General features: G+C 32.0%; 2 protein-coding genes across 6 annotated transcripts in view; one reads left to right on the top strand and one right to left on the bottom strand.

Annotated features, from left to right (window-relative positions):
• Positions 1-219: 219 nt before the first annotated feature.
• Positions 220-24,230, bottom strand: part of LOC122630192 (rhophilin-2) — a 41,814-nt gene continuing 17,803 nt past the window's right edge. For 2 of the 5 annotated variants that reach the window (XM_043814436.1, XM_043814437.1), the window contains 11 exons: positions 7,427-7,542; positions 7,193-7,324; positions 6,971-7,046; positions 4,445-4,522; positions 3,555-3,938; positions 3,007-3,105; positions 2,660-2,930; positions 2,107-2,301; positions 1,717-1,946; positions 1,466-1,618; positions 220-1,333 (listed from right to left, as the gene is read on the bottom strand). In XM_043814436.1, the coding sequence (XP_043670371.1) occupies positions 1,133-1,333; positions 1,466-1,618; positions 1,717-1,946; positions 2,107-2,301; positions 2,660-2,930; positions 3,007-3,105; positions 3,555-3,938; positions 4,445-4,522; positions 6,971-7,046; positions 7,193-7,324; positions 7,427-7,542 (1,935 nt within the window). In that variant the 3' untranslated portion in view covers positions 220-1,132. Of the gene's footprint in view, positions 1,334-1,465; positions 1,619-1,716; positions 1,947-2,106; positions 2,302-2,659; positions 2,931-3,006; positions 3,106-3,554; positions 3,939-4,444; positions 4,523-6,970; positions 7,047-7,192; positions 7,325-7,426; positions 7,543-8,835; positions 9,276-20,711; positions 20,944-21,025; positions 21,118-21,212; positions 21,284-21,806; positions 22,111-24,230 lie in introns of those variants that run through there. The other 3 variants (XM_043814438.1, XM_043814439.1, XM_043814435.1) reach the window with 3 other exon arrangements.
• On the top strand, positions 4,434-7,062 carry LOC122630202 (dynein axonemal assembly factor 11). The gene is made up of 4 exons (XM_043814465.1): positions 4,434-5,179; positions 5,304-5,577; positions 5,701-5,963; positions 6,438-7,062. Exons 1-4 carry the CDS (start codon positions 4,851-4,853, stop codon positions 6,889-6,891), a joined length of 1,320 nt encoding a protein of 439 aa, XP_043670400.1. The 5' UTR covers positions 4,434-4,850; the 3' UTR covers positions 6,892-7,062.

The raw sequence follows: 24,230 nt of genomic DNA, 5'->3' as shown, positions 1-24,230 counted from the left end.
TGGATGAAATCCCTTAACTCTTTTGTATATCATTATTATCATTCTTCTCTTGTTTATTCTTTATTCTTATCTTTTTTTTTTTGTTTTGAAAATAAATAAAACAATTTACACGAGCAATAAATCAGATTTAACACCGTGATCATACAATTAATTGTAATTATATGTCTATAATTTATTCAGGAACGAAAAAAAAAAAAAAAGGAACAGAAAGCATGCATATTTATTAATCGAAGATATTTTTATTCGGTTTATATTACAGTACGTACGAAAGAACAGATAGAAAATTTACAAAAAAGAGATTCTACGAGCCAATGATGATTCAATTATTATGTTTTCGATTTTTGCTCATTATAAGTGTCTCTATGCGGACGATGAAATTTGTAATATGTAGAATATTCATGGGAACACGTTAAATCGTGACATCACTCTCTCATTCTCTCTCATTCTCTCTTTCTCTTTCTTTCTCTCTATTTACATAATCGCTGATATTGTTTTGAAACAATTAATTAATTGTAATCATTAGACGAATGAGAAGGTAATGTATAGCTTATATATTAAATTTACGATCGCGTGAAATGACAAACATTGGCATGGTATACATATATATATATATATATATATATATATATATATATATATATATACCTATTATCTTTGTAGCACGTATCTATACATGAGATTATAATAACGAATCAATATACATACCTACTTACTTTGAAACGTTTAAAACGATATGTATGATCGACAATAAACTGCACACATTTTACAATTTGACGTTTACATTTTCCCAACGCGTAAGCTCTTTTATTTCGCTCTAAACGATAATTATAATACAAATCCATCGAGTTTACGTTGAAGACACAAAATGGAAAAATGCAAACGTTCGTGATGAAAAGACAGAAGATCGGATTATAAAAATGCATTATATATATATATATATATATATATATATATATATATATACATTTTTATAAAGATACAATCCGATCTAATCTACGTATACCCGATTATTTATTCTCTTTGCGTCGTACATAAATACACACGAAGGTACCTTACTACCGGATGCGAGGCACGCAACTAAAAGTTGATTCACTCTACGTGCCCTTAAAGGTGATTTCTGATTTCTCAACGATCATCTCAAAATAACGTTGTCAAAGGTAAGATCCCTGCTATCTCGTTGATTAACCGATTTTTTAAAAGGATTCCATGGTAATCTCCTTGTAACGTGAGCGGTTGTAACCGAACCAGCCGGACTGGGTTGACCAGAAGACACTCCCGATGAACTGCTCGCTGAAACGCTTCCTTTGTCATGTTGACTCGGTTTTCCGGGTTTCTAAAATGATTACGTTACTACGAGTATATGTATCAGTTGACGAATAATTATAATCGCGATTATGACATCGATTTAAACAGATCGATTGAAGATTAAATTAATCTTTTGTTATTAATAAATTAATTATTTTACCTTCATGTAATTTCTATCCATTGGTGTGACCAGTTTTAGGTTAATAAAGTCACCACATTGTTTTATCAACCTTACAGCCTGTTCATGAGAAGCCCATTTAACGTCCTTGTCACCTATACCGACTATAAAGTCACTTTCCTTCATACCAGCCATCTGTTGGAAATATATATATACATATATATATGATGAAATTTTGTAAATAAAAATATCTGTTTTTTTTTTTTTTTTTCATAGAAAATTAAATCACTCACTTCAGCTAAAGAATTATGATCTACGGCAGCTATGATTACTGGCGAATCTCCGCGCACGCTAAATCCGAAACCTTCACCATCTGGTCCTCTTTGAAGTTGAACGTTTCTCGGTGCGGTCCAATGCCTTTTTGCAGAAAATATAGCTACGGGTCCTAATGATCTAAATAGATCTTCGACTCCGTGTTGACCAAAATCCGGATGGGTGATGCTCAGTTGAAATTTAGTAGACGCTAAATATTAATTAAATATTAATGCAATTATTATTTACACGCTGCAATATAATTTTTATAGAAAATGATATTAATTGAATGATATTAATGCAATTATTATTTATACATTGTAATATTGTTTTTATAGAAAAAGTATAAGAATGATATATTTTATATTTACCGATGATATCCGGGGGATCTAATAGTTCCCGAAAATCATCTTCGTCACCGATTTTATTATACATATCGAGCGTAGCTTCGTGTCCTTTTTTCAAGACTTTCGCCAGCGCCTGTTTGCCTTTCAATTCTCTGCACATTCTTTGCAGCCGTTGGCTTTCCTCGTGCAAAACCAGAGCTTCCCTTAAATGTGCTTTCCCTGTGTTCGTAAAAGGAAATAAATAATTAAAAAAGGAAAAAATTTTTTTAATATCGTGTACGTATCGAAACGTATCATTAGTTTCGTTCATTCATATATCTAAACGTAGAATTCTATTAACTCTTTATAAATTTTTATTTTTCTAAAAATTTTGGTTTTCCTTTAATTTAATGAATCATTTCAATTTCGTATCTCTAAATAGCAAAGATATAAAAATTTATGGAAAAAACATTATCACCTTTTCGAGAATTTGATAAAATTGAATTACTAATCGATAGTACAAACGTTCTGAAGAAACAAATATTAATAAAACGATTCTTCGATTTTTCTAATGAAAAGAGTCTAAAAGTTGATATACCTAAAAGTTTTCTTTCGTTATCGTCTCTAGGCACGGTTACTTCCAATTGCGTTTTCCCATCGCTCTTTTGAATATGTTCCAATGTGAGTTTCGTTTCCACTCGAAAATCCGCGATCGGTCTATCTAGCAAACCAGCAGCGAGATGTTTGTGAGCTAGTGCTAAATGATGTTCGCGTTTAACCAATATCAAAGAAATCCAAGTTTCTGGGACATAATCACGAACTGGTTCCCGAGATATCAGGGCGTGAACGTCGTTGTAAACAGCGGCAACCTTGAACGATTCAACAGGAAGATATAAATTATTAATTAATTACAGATTTATCAAGATTATCGTAAAAATAATTTACTTGTGCAGCTTCTTGAGCTAAGTCCAAGGAAATATCGATCGTTCTCCCTTCTCTCGATTGAAGTTCCAATTTCTCGAAGAGACATTCCCTCGCTTGTGCCTGAAATAAAAGAAATACGAATATATCGTGAATAGTAACGATCATCGAAGAATCTTCGCGTTTCGTTGTAAAAATCATTCGTAAAATTTCAACAGGACAGATTCGACGATGTAATCGTCAATTTTCAACTACAAATATTCTCGTAATAAATTAATTTCAATATATTTTATGAAATCTTAAAAAAGACGTTGCTCAAATCCCGTAAAAGATTTGAACGTGATGTTTCTCTAAAATCGATTAATTAATTTTGAAGATAAAAAAGTGTTTATAATAAAATGATCACCATTGGAAAAATTTTCAAACGATCGATCTGAAATTTCGGCCAATGATATACGAATTATCTGTAAGATTATATTACGTTTGATTCGATCAATTTTTTGTTGTCATAGTTAAAAAGATTTGTTTACTTTAAGATGATTGAATTGACGTATACGTATACGTAAACGTACCAGCATTAATTGGACGAGCATTTCAAGCATGTCAGGTCCAAGATCCATGCTCGGTGCATTGGTAAAGTTTTCGTGAATATATCGAAATGTTCCAGCGGCTCTAAGAAAAGCATCGACGGCTTGATCCAAGCCACGAGCGGAGTGTCTGTCTTGTTTAGCGGCCAATTGTGTGTAAAGTGCACCAGCATTGAACAGAATCGATGCCTTTTCAAATGCCACAGTGCGTTGACGACTCGGTACGCCAGTCAAAGAATCGAACCATTCGAAATGTATACCGAGACTTCTGTCAGGTGGAAAAAAGCGTCTTTCGATGAAGTAAAGCTGATTATAGTAACGCAAAAGCAGGGCTATACCTGCTGCGTCTCTTGTCGGTGTTCTCGTTGCCTGAAAAAAAGATCGTATTCGTCTAAAACATTTTCTTTTTTTTTTTTTTTTCTTTTTATATGTTTAACATTTAGAGAAATGATCGCGTGTATAAATACATAAAAACCGTATATGTACTGTACATAAAAATGTTTTTATAACTACACCATAATTAGACTACATTTATACCTACAATATTATAATTATTACTATATTATCAAGGAAATATATAATCACTGAAGACTACCGGGTTATTAAGTATATAATTATAATTAACTAAATTATAACGATTATTACTGCAACATAGTCGTTTTGAAAATTTTCTTTAAAGATGAGATAATATCTATCGATGAAAAAAGAAAAAAATTAATATAACCAGTAGGGAAGTTGCATAAACTTTTTTCATCCTTTTTATATTCGTAATCTACTTGTTAAGTAAATTCTATACCTCAGATACATACTATATACACATTGTATATTTTTTCTTACATAGCACATGCATATAGACGAACAGAATTTTGTTTTACCTGTCTCGTTTCCATAAGTTCGGCAATAGCTTCTTCGTAATTCTCACCATCTTCGCTATAGTGCTCTAGGATAAAGTCCTGAAACATGAATATATTCATATCATTGACGTCCCATTCACACGTAATTATTTTTGATGAACGAAACTTTATTCTTTTTTCTTTTCTGTTTTTATCCTCGATTCGATACAGACGAATACATTTTTAAGAGCAACGTAAGTTAAATTCTAAATAAGAATTTAAACTTCTTAAAGGGATTGCCAATCGATTGTTATCTGAATGGTTTATTAAATCGATATTTACGTAGCAACCAAAACAAAGTGCGACAACAGCGTTTCATCAACGTTTATCGAAGTTGTAACTTCTTGGAAAAATACAGAAAAAAAATAGAGATTTTCTAAGAGGAAAAATGGTACGAATCACTATTGATCTGATACGTAAACGTTCAGAGCATAACGAGGGCGAGATATCAACTTTGGAAGAAATATCGTTGCATCAGGAAAACATCGACAAGATCGAGCTTTTAGACAAAGTTTGTCGAAACTTAAAAATATTACTTCTACAATACAACATCATACCCAAGATCGAAAATCTCAATATGTTAAAGAGATTGGAGTACTTGAATCTCGCATTGAACAATATCGAAGTTATCGAGAATTTACAGGGTCTCGAAAGTTTGAAAAAGCTGGATCTTACGATAAACTTTATCGGTGATTTGAGAAGCGTCAAAACTTTAAGGTAAATTATATTTAACTTTTGTCCAACGAAGAACGATGAGAATAATGACGAACGTTAATTGGTTAAAATCGATTGGAATACTATAGGAATATTCAAAAAAGACGAAATGTTTACGGTGTCCCAGATATAACGAGAATTTGGAACAGTTGATGCTGACGGGAAATCCTTGTACGGATTACGAGGGATACAGGAAGTATGTAATTTCAACATTGCCACAGCTTAAAGAGCTCGACATGGTTGAAATTCTAAGATCAGAACGAATAAAGGCTTTGCAAGTATACGCCCGAGCAAAGGGAGACGTTATCAGAGGTTATGAGAATTATAAAAAGATAAGAGAGGCTCAGATCAAACAATTTCGCGAAAAAGAAAAATTAAAAATCACGGAAATAAAGGAGAACGTAAGTTTCATTTTCTAATTTTCTTTTTTTTTTTTTTCGTTGATCTTTAATTCTTTTTTCTTCTCTTTTCTTTTTTTTTTTTTTTCTTTCTTCGTGATAAAATTTTTAATGAAATTATTGAAGGAAGATGAGGACGCGGAAAATGAAAGATTTTGGAAACAAAAGAGTTATCACACGCCGGAAGATCGGATTGCGATCGTGGAACATTCGTTAAAAGCGGAAGAGAAGAAACATGGAATTTCGGATGAAACGAAAAAACAAAAATTCGTGCCGAAATTGTTCAGTCCATGTGGCAAGCCTTATAACATGAATCATCCGAAAGTACCGTTTATATTAAACGACGAGGACGATCGGGATAACGTGATCTTGGACGTTGGAGTTTACAGGTAAAAATTTATCATCGTATCAAGAAACATTTCCTCAATAATCGCGATATAATACAGATATAGTTCATAATAATAATAATAATAATAATAATAATAGATTTCGAAAAAGTTTCAATTCTCTTCGTCGCGTGCATAAATTTTTATTGAATTCTACAACTTTGGAAATTTGTTCTGATATCTTTGATATCGAACGAAAATTATTTGTGAATCCTCGTAATCTCATTTTCTTTTCTTTTTTATAAATTCTAAGTCTACTTGTTTAGAGGATAGAGTACACGCATACGTTTGTAATACGATAGGAAATATAAGAGTTCCAAGAAATTTGTAGATTCCTTCAAAAATTTAATGAAATGATCGTCTTCGTTACTCACTTTTCTATATCGAGTAAATAAGAATAACTTTCTGCGATTGTGTCGGAAGATAATCTAGATGAAATAAGTATTACAAGAGAAGCTCTGTTCGATAAAATTACAGGTACCTCGACACGTCTTACATAGACGTCGACATTCAACCAACATACGTGAGGGTGACGATAAAGGGTAAAATTTTGCAACTAACTCTACCTTGCGAGATTCTCGTCGATAAGAGTAGCGCAAAACGGAACGTAACAACCGGTAGTTTGGTTATAACGATGCCTCGTTTACATCCTTCAATGACGTTACACGGAACCTCGATTACCTCAAGGACCACGAAAAATGAAAATCCTACGAAGAAAGATAATGCTGTGATCAGCATAAAGAATCAAATATTCACGTCTACGCGAGAATTTCTCGAGATCGGGCCACCGAGAATCGACGAGCTTGATTTTTCTAAGATATTTGAAAATTCGAGGAAGAAAGTTAATAGAAAGCTAACGGTTGATCAAATCAAAGAGAAAGTCATACCCGACGATTTTATCGATAATCCTGAGGTCCCACCGCTCGAATGACGAAGAAAATTCTTTTACGATTAACAATTGAATTAATTGTTTCGTTAGATTAGATTTGATCGTTAAGTTAAATACTCACTTTGAATGGATCGCGAAAATCTATATCCTTGGTTTCTTTTAAACCCAAAGGTATCATTGGCATCACAGGATCCTCTCTGCAAAAAAAAGAAAAGAAAAGAATGTTCGCTTCATCGAAATAAATGAACGATTTGAAACGTGTAAAAAGAGTTAAATATGTCTATAAAAAAAAAAAGTTAAAAAGAATGTGAAAAAGATATAGGAATTAGAGAAAAAAACTAACCCGTCGACATTCTGATAGAGTTCCACCGAGCTATTCAGTTCTGCCAACTGTTCTTTCAACAGCTGCAAGTTCGAATTAACGAAGCTCAATTCCAAAGCTACGGTCTCCTTGAGTTTCCTGTTCGTCGTCGCTCTGTAAAACGTATACGTTTTAAAAATCGTACGCGTTAAATTGGTCGTACAAATCATACCATAAAGATTTGATTTAATTTATTCTATGAAACGGTCAACTAACTTGAAAAGATTTTCTGCGCCTGCGCGCAATCGAAGCTCCTTGTTTATCTCCTGATTCAATTTGCTTCGTTTATTCTGCAATTTTCCTCTGCAAGTCGCGACCCTCGGATCTGACCCCTAAAACCGAAGAAATTAAAAATATGTTATAAAAAAAATTGTTATGCGTATGATTATAAAATTACAACATATGTATATACGTATGTTAACGTAGTTCAACGCACAATAAAATATATGCAACACAATGTCGTTTTTCATTAAATTCCATAAAAATAAAAGAAAATAATAATCTTAATTGTATATGACTTTAACCATTATTATATCCATCCAAATATTAGTATAATAAAGATTAGTACAATGATAAAAAATATTTCCTAAATATATTTAAAAAAAAGAGAAAAGAGGAAGGATCATACGTTAAGTAATCGACGCGTTTATTCGAAATATAAATTTTCATGTCACCTTTCTTTCACACTAACGTGGAATAAATTTGCATGAAATTATCATTTAAGGTATCACGTAGTAAGAGAAAGATTGATGGACAAAACCGTAACTATGAAAAAAAAAAAAGAAAAAACTAGACAAACTAAACGAAGTAGTTTGTAAGATCCGTTTATTTTATAAAACATTGTTCGTACGTTTTCGAATACATTTTACTTAGAAAGAAGAAGCTTTATATATTTGAATTCATGTATGATGCAAGAGGATGTGCAGTAACGTGACGTTCGACGTACGCCCAGTTTTATACGTGCACCAAGCTTTTCTAGTTAGATTGTTTTCTATGAATTGCCACATCGTGTCATTGTGTCTCGACTACAATTTGCCGCCATTTATTCGATTATGCCGTTATATACGACTCTATCGAGAGCTCGTTTTCCAAGTTGACGTTTTATCGTTAATTCTATTTGTTCTACATTTTCTTTTATCTTTTTATATATATATATATTTTTTTTAATTTTTTACCTACAAAAATTATACGATTCGTTATTAAAATCAATCATATTTATTCGTTGACGTTCATCGTTGTAACATTTCAATAAAGATCTGAAATGATTCAAAATAATAAAACAAAGAAATAAATAAAAGTATCATTGTTTCTTTTTGTCGAGTCTTTCTTATCTTTTTTTCCTTTATAACAATATTTCATTCAATATTTCATTCTCTCTCGTTATATTTAATATGATTATGTGTACTATATCTCATCGTATTTATAATAACTATGTAATAATATAATCAAAAAGCTAGAAAGTATCATACCTTTTTTTATCGATTCTTGATTTATTTTTCCCATTTGTATTAAAATAATTTATTTACAAGGTATCCTCCAATATTTCATTATTTTATCTCGTCACATTTAAAATAAGATTTCTTTTTTATCATTCCTTTTACTATTTCTTTTATATAATTTCTTACCCCTAAATACTTTACGGTGCATTCCAATATTTCATTTTCTTCCGTCGTTTGTGATTTCGTCGAACGTGATAATCGATTTGAATAAACCTTTTCATTTTCTCGTTCGTTCGTAGATCTATCCTTTTCGTCCTTTTTTAATGGCGACGTCACAGTTGTATGGTTTTTCGGTAACGGTGAATAGTGTACCCACTTGAGCATGTTATCTCGAGGGACGCGTCATCGAACTTCTTCGTTTCTTTTTCTTTATGCAATTTCATTCGCATTTAATAGTCAAAATATATCGTTTCATCGATGTTGGACGAACGGTACGCTTCGAGAGACCGTTTTCCCGAATGACGCGACGTTTCTCTCTACAAATCGTAATAAATCTCTTTGGTGAATCGAGTGAATCTGAAAATTCTTTACTGTCAAACTGTTCCTCGGTCAAAGTGATTCTCTTTCAACATTAATATATTACATTATTATATACGTAAAACGTACGTTTATTCTGTGAAAAAAGTTATTAAAAAATATGCTTCGACTTCGTTAAAGATAATAGTCAATTCTTTTTTTCTTTTTTTTTTTTTTTTTTTTTTTAATTTAACAAGTAATAAGTTGATAACACATATCGAAACGAGGAACGATAAAGATAGAAGGAAAAGAAGTATACGAGGAAAACAAAATTTTTATTGTTTAATGAAATAATAGTGTGTAAAAGAAAAAAGATACTAAAAACTTTACAGATACAAAATAGATTAAAAATCGTAAATAAAATTTTATTACGATTATATGTTACGTAATGACGTATATCGAAACGATATAAACGATAAATAATTTTTTCAATGCATTAATATATACATATATGTCCGTCGAAAAAAATAATATAAAAATTAAAGATAATTTCTTTTCTTTCGAAAAATCATTCAACAAACATCGTTATTTCGTATATTGAAAATATAAATTACACGTAGATTCGAATGTAAATTGCTCTTTTGAAGTGACTTGCCCGTATGCCCTTTCAAATCCGCTGGGAACAGGAAAAGGAGCGTAAAAGTCTCGCCCGATCGATCAGGGTTGGGCCGAACGAACGCGTGTCATTTGCATTACTCGTTTCGATCGAATTTGTTAAACGAAGTTACCTATTATGTCTCTTTCTTTCTTTCTTCCCTTTCGAAACTTTCATTTTCAGAGAAATCAAGTAAATCCAAGCTTGTCGAAATAACGCATTTTAAACTGACTATTCGACCACGCTTTTGTAATTAGAAACGTATCGATTCGTTATAAATGCAAAAAGCGATAAGGTAACGTTAGTCAAGTGGATTAAACACGAAGCGATAAAACACGAAACTCGACCAAAGTTTTCTTTTTTAATCGTTGTAAAAAGTAAATTCGCCTTTGTCATATTCGGAATTCGCGTAACGCCATATTCATAATTCACGATCCAATGATAATTATTACTGCTTTTTAAAATAAAAAAAAAAAGGATCTTACATCGATTTCTTTTTTCTATAACCACGAAAAAAATTGTCCAGCTATTTGACTCAACATTTCGTCGTACAGCTCGAAATCAACAATGTCTACGGAAGAAATCTTGCCTGTTTTTTCCTTTTGTAATAAATATTTTTCTCGTCGAAAGTAGAACGGAAATAATTTGAACGTGTTAATCTTATTAAATGTGCCATGTAGTTTAACATATATCCGTATATAGACATATGCATGTATTGTATTATGAATAAACTTTGTAAAGAAATTATTCGCTTATATGTCAAAAGTTTTGCAGAAAAACTTTAAAAACAATAAAGAAAAATCGACATATAGCAAGTCATTACTTCGAAGATAATACGTTTCTCCATTAGAAGAAATATTCCTTTCTTCGCGATATAAGCTACAGTATTACGTATGGAGGACGAATGCCTTTTCGTGTTCTTTTTTTCCTTTTTTCTTTTTTTTTTTTTTTTACACTTCCACATAATATACGTGGTATACGGAGTTGCTCGTAGAAGCGCGACTTCGTTACCATAATTTCGTTCCAGTCTGATTAAACTATTGCCAATATGATCGAGCAACGTGATATCGTAGTAGTAGTAGTAATAGACAGTAGTAGTAGTAGTAGTAGTAGTAATAGTAGTAGCAGTAGTAGTAATATGATAGTAGATAATAGTAATACTGTAGTACTGAGCATCCTTATTTATTCGCTCATTCTCACTCGATACACTTTTTTCTTCCGCGTCCGCACAGTTTCGAAATGAAATGAAATCGATTATGCAAATTTTCTAATATTTTTATGATCGATATTTTTGTGATTGGAAGAAAATTTAAAGAACGCCCGACGAACTACGTAACGTCTCTTTATAACAATTAAATAAAGTCTATCTTCCGATTTAAAGTAGAAAAGAAATACAAACAAAGAATTCTAAATAATCTGTCTTATTGCTACATAAACGAGTAACATTTCGAAACGTGAATAAAAACATCGAACGATTAAACTAACGATAGTTAATAATAATCTTTCGATTATTCGAAAATCACGATTCACGATTCTATAATAAACATCGTCGTTCGATATCGTTGATAAAAAATATTTCTCTTGCTTAAAATAAAAAAAAAAGATACAGAAACAGAAAGAAAAGAGGAAAAAGAAAAGGAAAAAAACAAGATCTCGAAAACGTAATACTCAGATCGAAGGATTTTGGGGACGAGCAGGCACTCGAAGCGTAACGAGAGTCGATACCGTAAGCGCGCGATAACGAATCGAATCGCGAAGCTCGAACCCGTTCGTTTCTTCTTCAAGATCAAACGATCAAACCAAGTTGATCGGGTCAACAATATCGGAACGCATCCTAGCATAAATTGTCCCATAAATCGTACGTCGAAATATACAGTAATAAATATTAAACCAAATCAAAGTTAAACGTTTTCTTTTTTAAAGTCGGTCGAGTATCTTGTTCTAAACGGTTCGTTTTAGAGATAGTAGAAGAGAATCGGTTACAATCAGACGTTAAATCTACCGTAACACGCACCTAAAGGCATTACTACTCTTCTTCGTTCGTTCTTTATCCGAAGCTACGAACGGCCTAACTGTTTCGTTATAACAACTTGCGGAAGCCTCAAATGAGAGAACTATATCGTCTACGATTGCCGTTAAAATTGAATAATAATGATTGGTAGGTATGTATTCACGAGCACGCGCTCGTAATCTCGTTAACAATGAAAAAGATTGAGGTTGGCTCTTCACCGTGACGATCATCGTTTCTCATACCTTTTGTCTCATAAATGTAATTTATTTCAATTTAATTAGACATCTAGAAAAGCAATACGATCGACCTTATGAACGATTGTATCGTATACATATATGTATATACATATATATTTTTTCCCTTTTTAACGGGATTTTAATCTTCCAAACGATTTTTCTATGCTAAGTGATTTCGTTTTTATTACGAATTGTTTTCCCGCCGAGGTCAAGTCGATAATAACGTTCTCTACGTTATCGATCGACCATGACAATATTTTTTCCCGCGAAATTTGATTTTCATTTTGATTTCTTTTCCTTTTTCTTGGGAAAAGAGAAGTATTAGTTGCGTAACTCGTTTATATCTCCTTCTTTTATTTCGTATGTCGCGAAAGAATAAAGAAAAATTTACATACATGCTTTATTTGACCCAAATATTTATTCGAGATCGTAAAATTCCGCAAAGTTTCGTTTCTTTAAATATATCCTCGTTATACGGACGAAGTGCCGTTTAAAAATGTTCAGCCATTAATTACCGAGATTACGAGGTTCATTAGAGTAAACGAAATTAAACCGCTATCGCGGTAAACGAAGCAAATCGCGATACAGAACTGACATAATTTCAAAGATTAAACTCATCTACGTGTTCCCTCCAATGTATCCTTAATTCGTTTACCACGCAAAGAGAAAGAAGATAGTTAGCACGAATAACTGTTTTTGTCGATCTACGGAAGCTCCTTGATTATTCCGAGAGGCACGAGATTACAGCCGTAAAGCCGTTTTCGAGTTCGGATTTCTTTCACTTTGTATCTCTTAGTTGGCGAATTGTGCAATGCTACTACTATTCTCAAGGACACGAAAGCGATTCCGTTCCTACGACTCCGTGAACTCATTAATTATAATAGAAAGGAAAGAATACAAATTGTTTGTCTTTTTTATTTGTCGAAATCTGAACTTTTAAAGCTTCGTTTATTATCCGTCCTATATAAAAAAAAAAGAGAGAGAAAAAATCGAATGATTAAAAAGTGGCTTAAAAAATAAAAAATATGAGAAAAAATAAATCAGTAATTTCGTTTTATATCGTTTTGATTATATAAGAAAGAAACAAAAATTTAGCCATACGTATAGGTACTTTTATAATCAACTTTTATAATCATCGATGGATATATATAGAGTGTTGTAAAAATGAGAGTACTCTGAACATACATAGTACTCGATAAAATAAAGAAAACAATGTTGATAATTTATTGGATTATTTTTTGTTGTCGTCTATTTCTTTACATGATTTTGAATCGATTGTATCGAATTAATATAACTGTGCTTATCAAACATATCCTCGCAAAGAGAAACAAAATCTTTTCACGTTATTATCACGACATACTATTTAAAAACTGTTGATCCTGCATATATTTACCAACATTTTCTTGCTTACTTAATCGAGCATTACTTCATCAATTTTAAAAGACCCTATGTATAGTAAGCCTTACATATTATAAAAAAGGATGTCAAGAGTGTCACGAAAGAATTCCAATGAAATTCGAAACCCAATTCAATGAAAATATAAAAAAAAAAAAAGAAAGAAAGGAGAAAAACATGGAAAGAGAATCACTGTCAATGTCAGAAGAACGAGAACTTTCAGGTCCACCTTATTATAATTTCACACTTTTCTCTTTGACGAAAGTAGAAAAAAAAAAAGAAAAGAAAAGAAAAGAAAATATAAAACCGCGACGAAACTTAAAAGGTATGACGAACTCCAACTTCGTTCGATTGAAAAATGCTAATAGAATTTTTTTTCTCGAACGAAGTAACGCCCGATTTGATCTTAGTATTTCGAATATGTGTCGCACGATCTTTCTCTCTCGAGTCCGTCTACCGTTGCACCGTTTTAACAACTGCCGAGACGTGGCCGATGTATGGGACCCATGGACCGAACCGACACTCGGTGAAAGGAGAGAAACTCCGGAGACAATATGGTGGGGAGGATAAGACCGATTCTTTCTCGTTTCGAGTGTCGTGCGCCGTCAACGAGGCGACACGACGACGCCGGGGAACCTTCGAGTGAACTCGTTCGACACCGATCAGCCCTTTAATTTTATCGTCTACGATATATCCAACGTCTATCATGCTCAAAACTTTTTTTTTTATTTCACCAACCATCAATGAATCCCAAAGATCTTAAATTATATCTATATATATATGTGTGTGTGCGTGTGTGTGTGTGTGTGTGTAATACAATAATATATATCCAACGTCTACCATACTCGAAACTTTTTTTTTATTTCACATAGAATTAGTGCAAAAGCTCGTCTCCCATTTTGCTTAAAAAAAAAATTGAAGACAAATTTTATTTACTAAAAAGAGTAAATTAAAATAGTAAATAAAATGAAAGTGCTCTTGCATCCATCTAATAAGAAACAAAATTCCTATACGTGTCCAAAAATTTATTGGAAAATTATTATCATTATTGATATTCAAACATACTTTTGACTACTTTAGACAAACCAGTTTTATAATTGCTACGTGTTACCGTCAATACGTCATCAAGGTCGCTTCATGAGTGTTTCGAGCGGCACATAAAAGGTTGACGAGCCGTATGCGTTCTCGCAGGTTGAATATGGCTGGTCTATAGAGGAAGAGAAAGAGAGAAAGAAAGAGAAAGAGAAAATAAAGCTTAAACGTTCCTTGCGACCCAGACGTCAATCAATTCGATCTCTCCCTTCCTCTTAAACGATACAACAATCTTCTTTTACGCTTTCTTGCATTGTCACTTGAATCTTCTTTAAAGTATGCCATTTTCTTACATCATCAACACTTTTGATGGCCGTGAAAATACAATTCCTTTTTCCTTTTTATCTCTTTGAAATTCTTTCAAATACGAATCGAATTGCAGTTATATAATCTCGTGTAATAAAAAAAATCGTCGAAATTACTTCCTTCCGTCGTGATGCATCGTAGAAATCAATGTTTTCTTGTATTACGAGAGAAAGGTTAAAAATATCTCGTATCGCAACAAGCTATCATAGAAACATATCTATCGATTTATGGATTAAAAGTAACAAGTGTATTTTCTTCATTGAGATCATCTTGAATTATTTGATAATACGAACTGTGATGAAAAGTGTTAAGTTTAACTTTTCTAAACAGTACGAAATATTTTATATTTATTTTGTAATAAGTTCAACGATCCAATAGCATAATTAATGATTTTTTCCAATTGATAATTGAAGGAACATAAACTTTTTCAAAAGTAACGTTTCTTGACCTACATTTTCGAAATATTTCTTGTTTTCTATGATTAGTAGAACAGCTTTTACTATGTAAGAAGATTAAATACAATATTAACGGAATACCATGGATATACTTTATAACTTGTATGAAATATATCGGAAAAGAAAAAAAGAAAGATATATAAATTTAATAGACACTTTGTATAAGTTCTTCGTGAATATCAAATCGACAATATAATTTACATATTACATGTATTAAAAAAATAAATACCTAATTTATTTAAAGTTGAATTATTCGTGAATTTTAGATGGACCATAACATCTGTTATACATACCTGTATATACATACATAAATGTGTGTGTGTGTGTGTGTGTGTGTTCTGTTACGTATGGACGAGATGAAAAGCTACCGGACGAAGGATGGAAGTAATTATGTTGTACAATCAGGAAGAAACACGTAACCGAGATAATCGATACCTTTCATCATCAACGATGTATATACGTATGACTATAGTTATATTTTTCACCTGTCGAAAAGTTGTCAATGAAATCGCTTTGACAAACCATCGTAATAATAACGAACAATTTGAAATAATTTCTGTAAAATACATCTATCATTATAGACAAATTTCGTAAAGTTTTTCATTAAATAATTTCTTATACCAATCAATATTTTTCCATTTCCTGATTTTATTTCTTCTCGCTTAAAATAAAACATCGTTTCGCTACAACGTATTTATTAATATTTCATTCGTCTTAATTTATATACCATTTCTAATAATTTATGAAGTTATTATATAGCACTATCACGACATCATTTTTATTTGTTAATTGATGAAACTTTATAAAGTATATAAACTTTCAAAAAAAAAAAAAAAAAAAAAAGAAAAAAAAGGAAAAGAAAAAAGAAAGATAATATATCGCGTGAATACGCGATAAAAAAAAAATTTACTTATGCAAATACATATACAAATATTCGTACAAATTTATATTAATACCATTTTAATCATTTACATAAATGCAATACAATCTCAAAGGGAACGATATTGATAAAAGTCAAGAATACAAGAAAAAAAGAAAAGTCGAAGCTTTTTAAAACGATGATACACATATCGTAATAAGAAGAAAGATCTTTTCTAATTCACAAAAACATAGAAACGTGATATATGGTAATAACTGCGAGTACACCTTGCCCGTTTAAGAGGAGAAATTCGAGTCCTGTGTAACTCCCTACTCTCTCTTCTCGAAAAGGTTTGTACATAACGACGACGGTAAAGATTCACTAAGAGAAAGATGGTTTAACCATCGAAGAGGACACGTCTCTCTCTTTCTCTTTCTCTCTCTCTCTCTCTCTCTCTCTCTCTCTCTCTCGCGAGAACGTGGAATTGGTCTTGCGGTCCATCGAGAGTCATCGAGAATAAGAATAAAAAGAAAATGAAAAGAAAGAAGAGGAAGATTAAGAGACGACAACATCTTTAGTGGAATACGGGAGAAGGGGGCCAGTAACGGTATCCACTCTCAAAGCCCCCACCATCCCCTTTGAAAGCCACTGATAGGCACCAGACGGTCCGACATACAGGAAATAGGGTGCGTCCACGTTTCTCTCCGTTCGCGCCACGCCATATCTTTTTTCTCTCTGTCCTTTTTTATTTTTTGCTTTTTCTTTTTCCTTCTTTTTTCTCGCACGTTCAAACTCGTTTTTCCCCGATGACGAGATATCTACAGGAGAAACATCTTATCGATACGAAAGAGAAAGAGATAAATTGAAGTTTATTACACTTGGATTATTATCTATCGTAATCAATGTAAGTATAGAAAAGTAATTTAAAAAAGTAATAAAATTATGGGGTACGTCGGTGTAACAATAAATAGGGATAATAATTCTTCTATGTGTAATATTTCTTTTCTTTTTCTTTTTTTAATTTTCAGAAAAAAAATATGTATATGTATATGTATATATGTAGATTGCCATTGTAAGTGTATATGTAAAATTGAAAAATGATTATTAATAAAGTAATATGAAATAATAATGTAAGTTATTAATACGTACAGTCATACATTTATTTAACGAAATTTAAGAAATAAATATTATTTGGAGATTGTTTAATTGCACGTTAAATCACATCGAAAATTACTATCCCATAATTCTTCATTATTCAGAAGCGTTCGAGAGTTGATTAACTTGAAACTTTTATAATTTTAAAATTGTCATCTGATAGGAACGCTATATAATTTTCATTTGAAACGATCAAAGGAAAATTATTTCGCAAAGAGATACAAGAATCGATAACATTTCCTTCGAAATTACAACGATTATTGCATCTATCCTAAGAGAACAAATTATTTCATCAAAAGGATTTCCTCGAATGAACGAACTGACCGGATCCGGTCTAGACATGTGCGACTATTTCGACGCTTGGTTGATCATCAAGGTTAATGTTTCAATCCCTTTTCGTATTGTAAGAGCTTACAACGATCGAACTTATGTTTTACAATTGTTCTTTTTTCTTGAATCTTTTTTTCTCTGTTTCTTTTGTTCTTTCTTTCTTCTTTCTTTTTTGTTTTATTTTATTTTTTTTTTTTTCAAGAATAGAAAGACATAACTCGACTCGATTGCTCATAATCGAGTGCTTGAGTAACGGTTGTTAAATTGAACTCGTATTCGATGTATGATAGATAGTTATTAATCCGCAAAGTATACGTCAACGTTAAGAACATTCCTAAGTCGATCTTTAACACAGAATCAAGTTTTACGACGATTTTATCGAATTCCATAATCGAATCAACTAACGTACATAAGTATGTCAAACGATGAAAGTATCCTTTTTTCACACGAACTCTGTATTCGTGTAAATGTAGGTATACGTATAATAAACAGGTATGACGATAAAACTAATATAGATTAAATGATCTTTATCGAGAAATCAATTTCACCAAGAGGAACTTCACGTAGTAACGAACGATCTTCTTAACGATTTTTTTAACGATAGTAATAATATGGTGGTTATATGGTTGTATATAAAGTGTAAATGAATTCGAATATATACATATATATATATAAATAATTTATACTATGCGTTCTAATAAATATGTACAGTGATAGAAAAAATTTGAATCGTCTATAAAAAAAAAAGAAAAATAAAAGGGAAATATTTTAGATGTTTTTAATTATACTTCATCACATTTAACTACATTTATTTGATGTATATATGTATGTATGTATGTATGTATGTATGTATGTATGTATGTATGTATGTATGTATGTATGTATGTATGTATGTATATATAAGTTTATAATTTATATTATATATTTTTATATATTATAATTTTTATATATCAAATATAAGCATTTGAAAACAACGCATGTATAAGATATACCAAATCACAATAACGATATTTATTCGTAATTCTTTAACTTTCTAATTGGATTATGAGAATTCCCTTTATTTCGTACGCGATCACCATGGACCAACGCGTGAACGAAAGGGGAATCTCTCTTTCTCTCGTGGTTACCTTGATTGCATCGTTCAAGGAGAGTCATTATCCCCACTCTATCTTTCTTTCTCTCGCGTGATCCTACAATTTGGGAAAAGGTGAAAGTACGAGACTACGAAGAAGAATCGGAGTTACACGGGTAGGCTGCTCTCTCGTTGACTAAAGAATTTCAAAAAGTTAAAAAGAGAAAACATTTGAAATGTTGTATTTCTAAACTGTTTGATTCTTACTCAATGAGATGACGTTAATATAGTAATGTTTTATTAATGAAATATACGTTTAATATATAATTAATGTAACGAAGTCGAGGCTTCTGTTCGCCACTGTCGTTCGATCGTAAAGAATCGATTGCGAAAAGTTGCGGTAAACGAGAAAAATAAAGAAAGAAAGAGAGATTGTGGGAGCCTACGCAAACTCGTTTATATAGAGGTTCGATGAAACATATGAGTATAATATAATATTTACATATGTACATATGTAAGTATGTATGTATGAATTAACCTACGTTGTATTACGAAAATATACATTTATTTGCGATTTATTACCTAGAGAAAGAACGAGAGAGAAAGAGAGAAAAAGGGAGAGAGAAACTCACAATCTTTTCTGAATTAATGTACAAGCTGTTTTATAAAAATACAAATAATTTATATGATTTATCATAAAAAGAGAAATTGTCTAACAAGAAAAAAACGAAGAAAGAAAATGTATATCTTTTTAAGATGACATAGATAATATCTGTACGAGATATGTATCTATCTACTTGATAATTTTTTATGTCACTGTTATTCATTTTGGAATGAACATTTTCGAGACGATATCTTAATAAACAAAGTTCATGAACTGTAGGAATTATAAGATATTACAAGTTTGTTATGCCTCGAGCGATAGATAAGTAATCCTCGTTACTACTTTAGAATGCTATATTGGATATATTCTCATTCACCATACTGATGTTACCTTGGCATGTAACTTCGTCGTAGTCTACCTACGTCGTCTGACAGGAAACGCATCGTAGGTATGCACGGGTTATTATTTCGCATGAAACGAAACTAACGTCGATATCGTTCCACGAAAGAATCGTAAGAAAGAGAACTTTCAGTTCGCATAATCTTTTACCTTAAAAAAAATATATATTTTTCTTCATTATCGTTCATTAATACGATCAAGTGCACGTAAGAGTAATTTTATTACGATCAATGTCACGATTTTTTATCGTCTCTCGATTTATTATCATCTTCGAAAACGTAATAGCTAATAAACTTTTAAAATTATTAGAATATTTGATCTGATTGAAAATTTGATGAATTACGTTTCGAAAATGAAACTATTCAAATCTGATCGTCTTAAGGTCTTCGAATCGAATCACAATTTTATTATAAGAGAAAGAAGGAATTTTATGTTTTGTAAGTTTCGTTTAAAAAAAGAAAGAAAAAAAAATTCTTTCGTGTCATTTTTCATGAAAACATGAAACTACAAAGATATTAAACAAATCCATATCCATCATACATATATGATCAAACTTATCTTATTACCTAAATTTTCTAAATACGTCTAAAAAGAAAAAAAAAAAAAAAAGAGAAAAAGAAAAAAAATAGAAAGAAAAAGATCCTTCCCTTTTCTTTTTCAAACCATACTTCCAAAGTTGCACATATTTTTCATTCAGATTCATTCTCGATACAAAACGTTCCTAATTTTTTTTTTTTTTTTTTTTTTCGATCGAACGATCAAGATCGACGAATTCTAAACAGCGTGCAACGATCTCGAACGTTCAAACGTTTCCACGCACGGAGTAACACGCGTTCTAACTCTCGTGCGAGGAAAAGAAATAGAAAGAAAAAAAAAAAAAAAAAGGAAAAGAAGAAGAAGAAGAAGAAAAAAATATTTGCGTGAAGGAAAGAAGAAATGAAGAATAATTAACGGTAGGTAAGCAAGTAACGAGTTACCTGTAACTTTATGTCCGGAAGTATCAGCATGGCTCGCTCCTATTAAGCTTCACGATATTCGCGGTATGATCCTCGATCCGTGACTGGTTGTACTTGTGTTAGGGATGGGTGATGGTGATGGTGATGGTAGGGTGGGGGGTGAAAGAGAAGGTAGAGAGGGGTGAAGGGTGGTAACCTCGCGACTCTACGGATGCACCACGAACGTTAACACTCAGCCAATTCACGCGCACTCCTACAAAACCGGAAGCACATACGTGTCTGTGTCCTGTACAACCTCTGCTTCGTATTATTCGTACACATATGCACGTACTTACACAATTTTAAACTCTTTTCGTTAAAGAAAAAGGGTCGTAAGCGATGCGTGAAGAAGTCGTTCTTTGAATACGCAGTATCGGTTTTCCACCTTCTAGAAGTTATTACTACGTTATTTGTTTGTATCTATTCAATAGATTATACAACGTATCGATCTATAATTATTTCATTGAAGAATTATCAGCTTACGTAAAACGTCGATTGTAAATTTGATGCGTTTGTAGAAAGTATCCTTTTCTGCTCGCTTTCTTTCTTTCTTTCTTTTCTTTTCCTCGTCTTAACTATAATTATCTTTGTAGAAGAGTAAAAAATAAAAATATTAAAAATTTATTTATTATATATTAACAAGAGAGAAGTCGATTATCCGTAAGACGAAAGATATCTATATATAAAAAAGATATTTAAATATACATATATATAAAAGGAAGAAAGAAAGAAAGAAAGAAAGAAACGTCGTATTTATATTAATCTTAATTTTGAAAAAGTAAAAATAATTGCTAAACTCTTGGCACTCTTCTTATATTCCTTATAATAAAACGAAATTCCATGAAACATGTTTATCAAACGTACAACGAATATCTCAATTTTCAACGTGAATAAAATAAAAATTGAACCGCCCAATGAAATTAATTTTGAGAATATAAAAACCAACGACAAATGAGTCCGTCGTTATTCACTATTAAATAGCGAATTATTAAAGAAAAAAATCACGATTCTCTAAGTCGAGAATAAGAAGAAAGTAGTCGAGGTAGAATCCGACGCCTTTGAGTTCGATGCACTCACTTTGGATGATATCCTTGGGCCTTGAACTCACCACCATCGATCGACGAAGATCTTCGCGCGTTTTTCTCGAAAACGAAAGTAAAATCTAAACGTCCTAACTAAATAACGTTCTTTCTCGTTTCACTCCGAGAGATAAATAATAAAGGATAGAGAAACAAATGGATTAAGAGAGACACATTGCAAGAGAAAATATAGATAAAGAGAAAGAAGAAAGAATATATACGCGAGCGGAGCGGACGTGGATTTCACGGTTCGCCGTTGACTTCTGAGACTCGCGAGGACGCGAGTTCTTCGGCTTCTTCGCTGTGCTTCGCCGTCTGGGAGAAAGAGGAAGAGAAGGAGGAGGATGAGGAGGAGGGCGAGAAGGACGAGGAGAAGGAGGTGGAAAAAGAAGAAATAGTCGGGGCCCGACGAGGTAGTGGGAGTCGGGCCTCACCTGTAACGACGAGCTTTAGAGTGGGGGTTGTCTAGCTCGTCGGCGAAATAATGTGCGTATGTACGTACGTACGTAGTATATAGGGTGTAAACAAATTTCAGAGAAAACTTTATCGTAAAATAAAGAATGAGAAATGACGAACTCTAGAGAATATTGAAATCTACTAAATCGATTTTAATTGATCTATAAATAAGCGATCATTTAAATAAGGAATTTATTATTATTTTGTTGTTAATCGATTATCTACATTTTTACTGTTTCGCAGATTTTCTTCGATAGCTAAAAATTTCGATAATACCTGCGATAGAAGGAATCGATCGTATTAAGTCTGTTTATTTTATTTAAGAAGAAAAGAATAGTTTTTTCTTCTTATTCAAAGATAATTCTTAGAAAAAAAATCGTTCGATTCAAAAATCATTTTTGTTCCCTCTTTTTTCTTTTTCTTTTTTTTTTTTTTTTGTTAGAAGTATTCGATTTAATCCGATCGATTAAAAGATCTTTCATTTAATAATCCCCAAAAAAAAAGAGCAGGTTTTGATCGAAGTATTTCATTCTTTTTTTTTTTTCTAGATCCTATCTCTCCTAACGAGTTTTTCTAAATGTTTATGTATACGAAAAGTGATCACGTTCTATAAAGTTCACCCTATATATCGCAAGTTACGATGACGACGGTAGGCATTCACGGCATCTTAGATTCTACTAACATAAGGTAAGAGTTACTTTTTCGAGTTTTCAACAATTCAAGTAACTTGATTCATCTTAGTGCATTACCAGCCATTCAATTTTTGGTTCCCGTCCTTAATCGTGAGACCATTCTTGTAAATTAACGAGAGGAAGGTGCTATCGCAACCGTTCGATCTTCGATCTTAGAGTAAGATGACTTTTAATCCTTTTCTTAAGATAATCCTGTGTCTTTTTTTCTTCTTCTTCTTCGTGTTTTTTTCACACAGATAAATATGCAAATAAATAAATAAATTCTAAAGAAGAATGAAACCACCAATTAGACAGAACTTATCTATTCATTCTTTCGATCGAATCAAAATCTAATCCACATAGAAAATTTATCTACTAGATCGAAGGACATTAACATACGGGTTGACATTCAGCTCGGGACATGAATTTAAATAACTATGAGTGAAAATGATCGATGGAAAGTAGCGAGAATGGATGAAAGTTCATGGTATACTAGAAAGTCGATATGTCTACACATACCTATCTACCTATCTTTAATTTGAACTGAACTTTTCTAACTAATCCACGCGAACGTGTTAGCCTTTAGATACTAATTTCTATCTTTGTATACGCACATACAAACGAGCAGCTTGTATAAATAAAAAAATAATAATAAATAATAAAAAAATAATTATTATCATTATTATTAAAATACAATTACAAATGAATCTTGCTACTTTTTCTATTAAAAAATACAATTTCGTTAAAAACTATAACGTTATCTATAACGATATCTATCGATTAATAAATACCCATGTTACGAACCCTTTATATAATATTTCCTGGAAGAGGCAATGCACGTGAGGAGGATATAAAAATCTAACGAAATTAAATAGGAATGCCTTTAATTGGACTGACTCGTCACGTCTACTTCCGTGCGTTGTTTGACAACGTGATGGGAGACAGCAAACTGCGGATTACCCGGACGAGGTAGGTAAGAACTGAAAAGAAGAAGAGATAAAGAAAGAAAAAGAAAGAAAAAGAACACCTGGTTACCGGTGAAATAATGCCACGTGCGAAAGGAGACTGTGAGAGTAGAGAAAGGGGGAAAGAGAAGGGAGGGCGAATGAACGGAAGCCGAGACTCCAGCTGTATACATCAACGGTGAGAAAAGAAAGGAAAAAAGAAAGAGGAAAGAAAACAAAAAAATTTATGTCCAACCAACGTCGAGAAGGAAAGACGAAGAGGTAAATGAATAAATGAAATTTATTCAGGAAATAATTTCAAAAAGTAACTATAGTAATAAAATGAAATTA

This window comes from Vespula pensylvanica, chromosome 6 (genome assembly GCF_014466175.1).
Source record: "Vespula pensylvanica isolate Volc-1 chromosome 6, ASM1446617v1, whole genome shotgun sequence".
Lineage (NCBI taxonomy): Eukaryota > Metazoa > Arthropoda > Insecta > Hymenoptera > Vespidae > Vespula > Vespula pensylvanica.
The sequence above is the reverse complement of the archived record's forward strand: the minus strand, read 5'-3'. Positions and strand labels throughout refer to the sequence as shown.

Coding starts and splice junctions, on each gene's coding strand:
- LOC122630202 (XM_043814465.1), top strand. CDS start 4,851: ATGGTACGAATCACTATTGATCTGATACGTAAACGTTCAGAGCATAAC. Junction 5,180..5,303: donor AGAAGCGTCAAAACTTTAAG/GTAAATTATATT, acceptor ACGGTGTCCCAG/ATATAACGAGAATTTGGAAC. Junction 5,578..5,700: donor TCACGGAAATAAAGGAGAAC/GTAAGTTTCATT, acceptor AAATTATTGAAG/GAAGATGAGGACGCGGAAAA.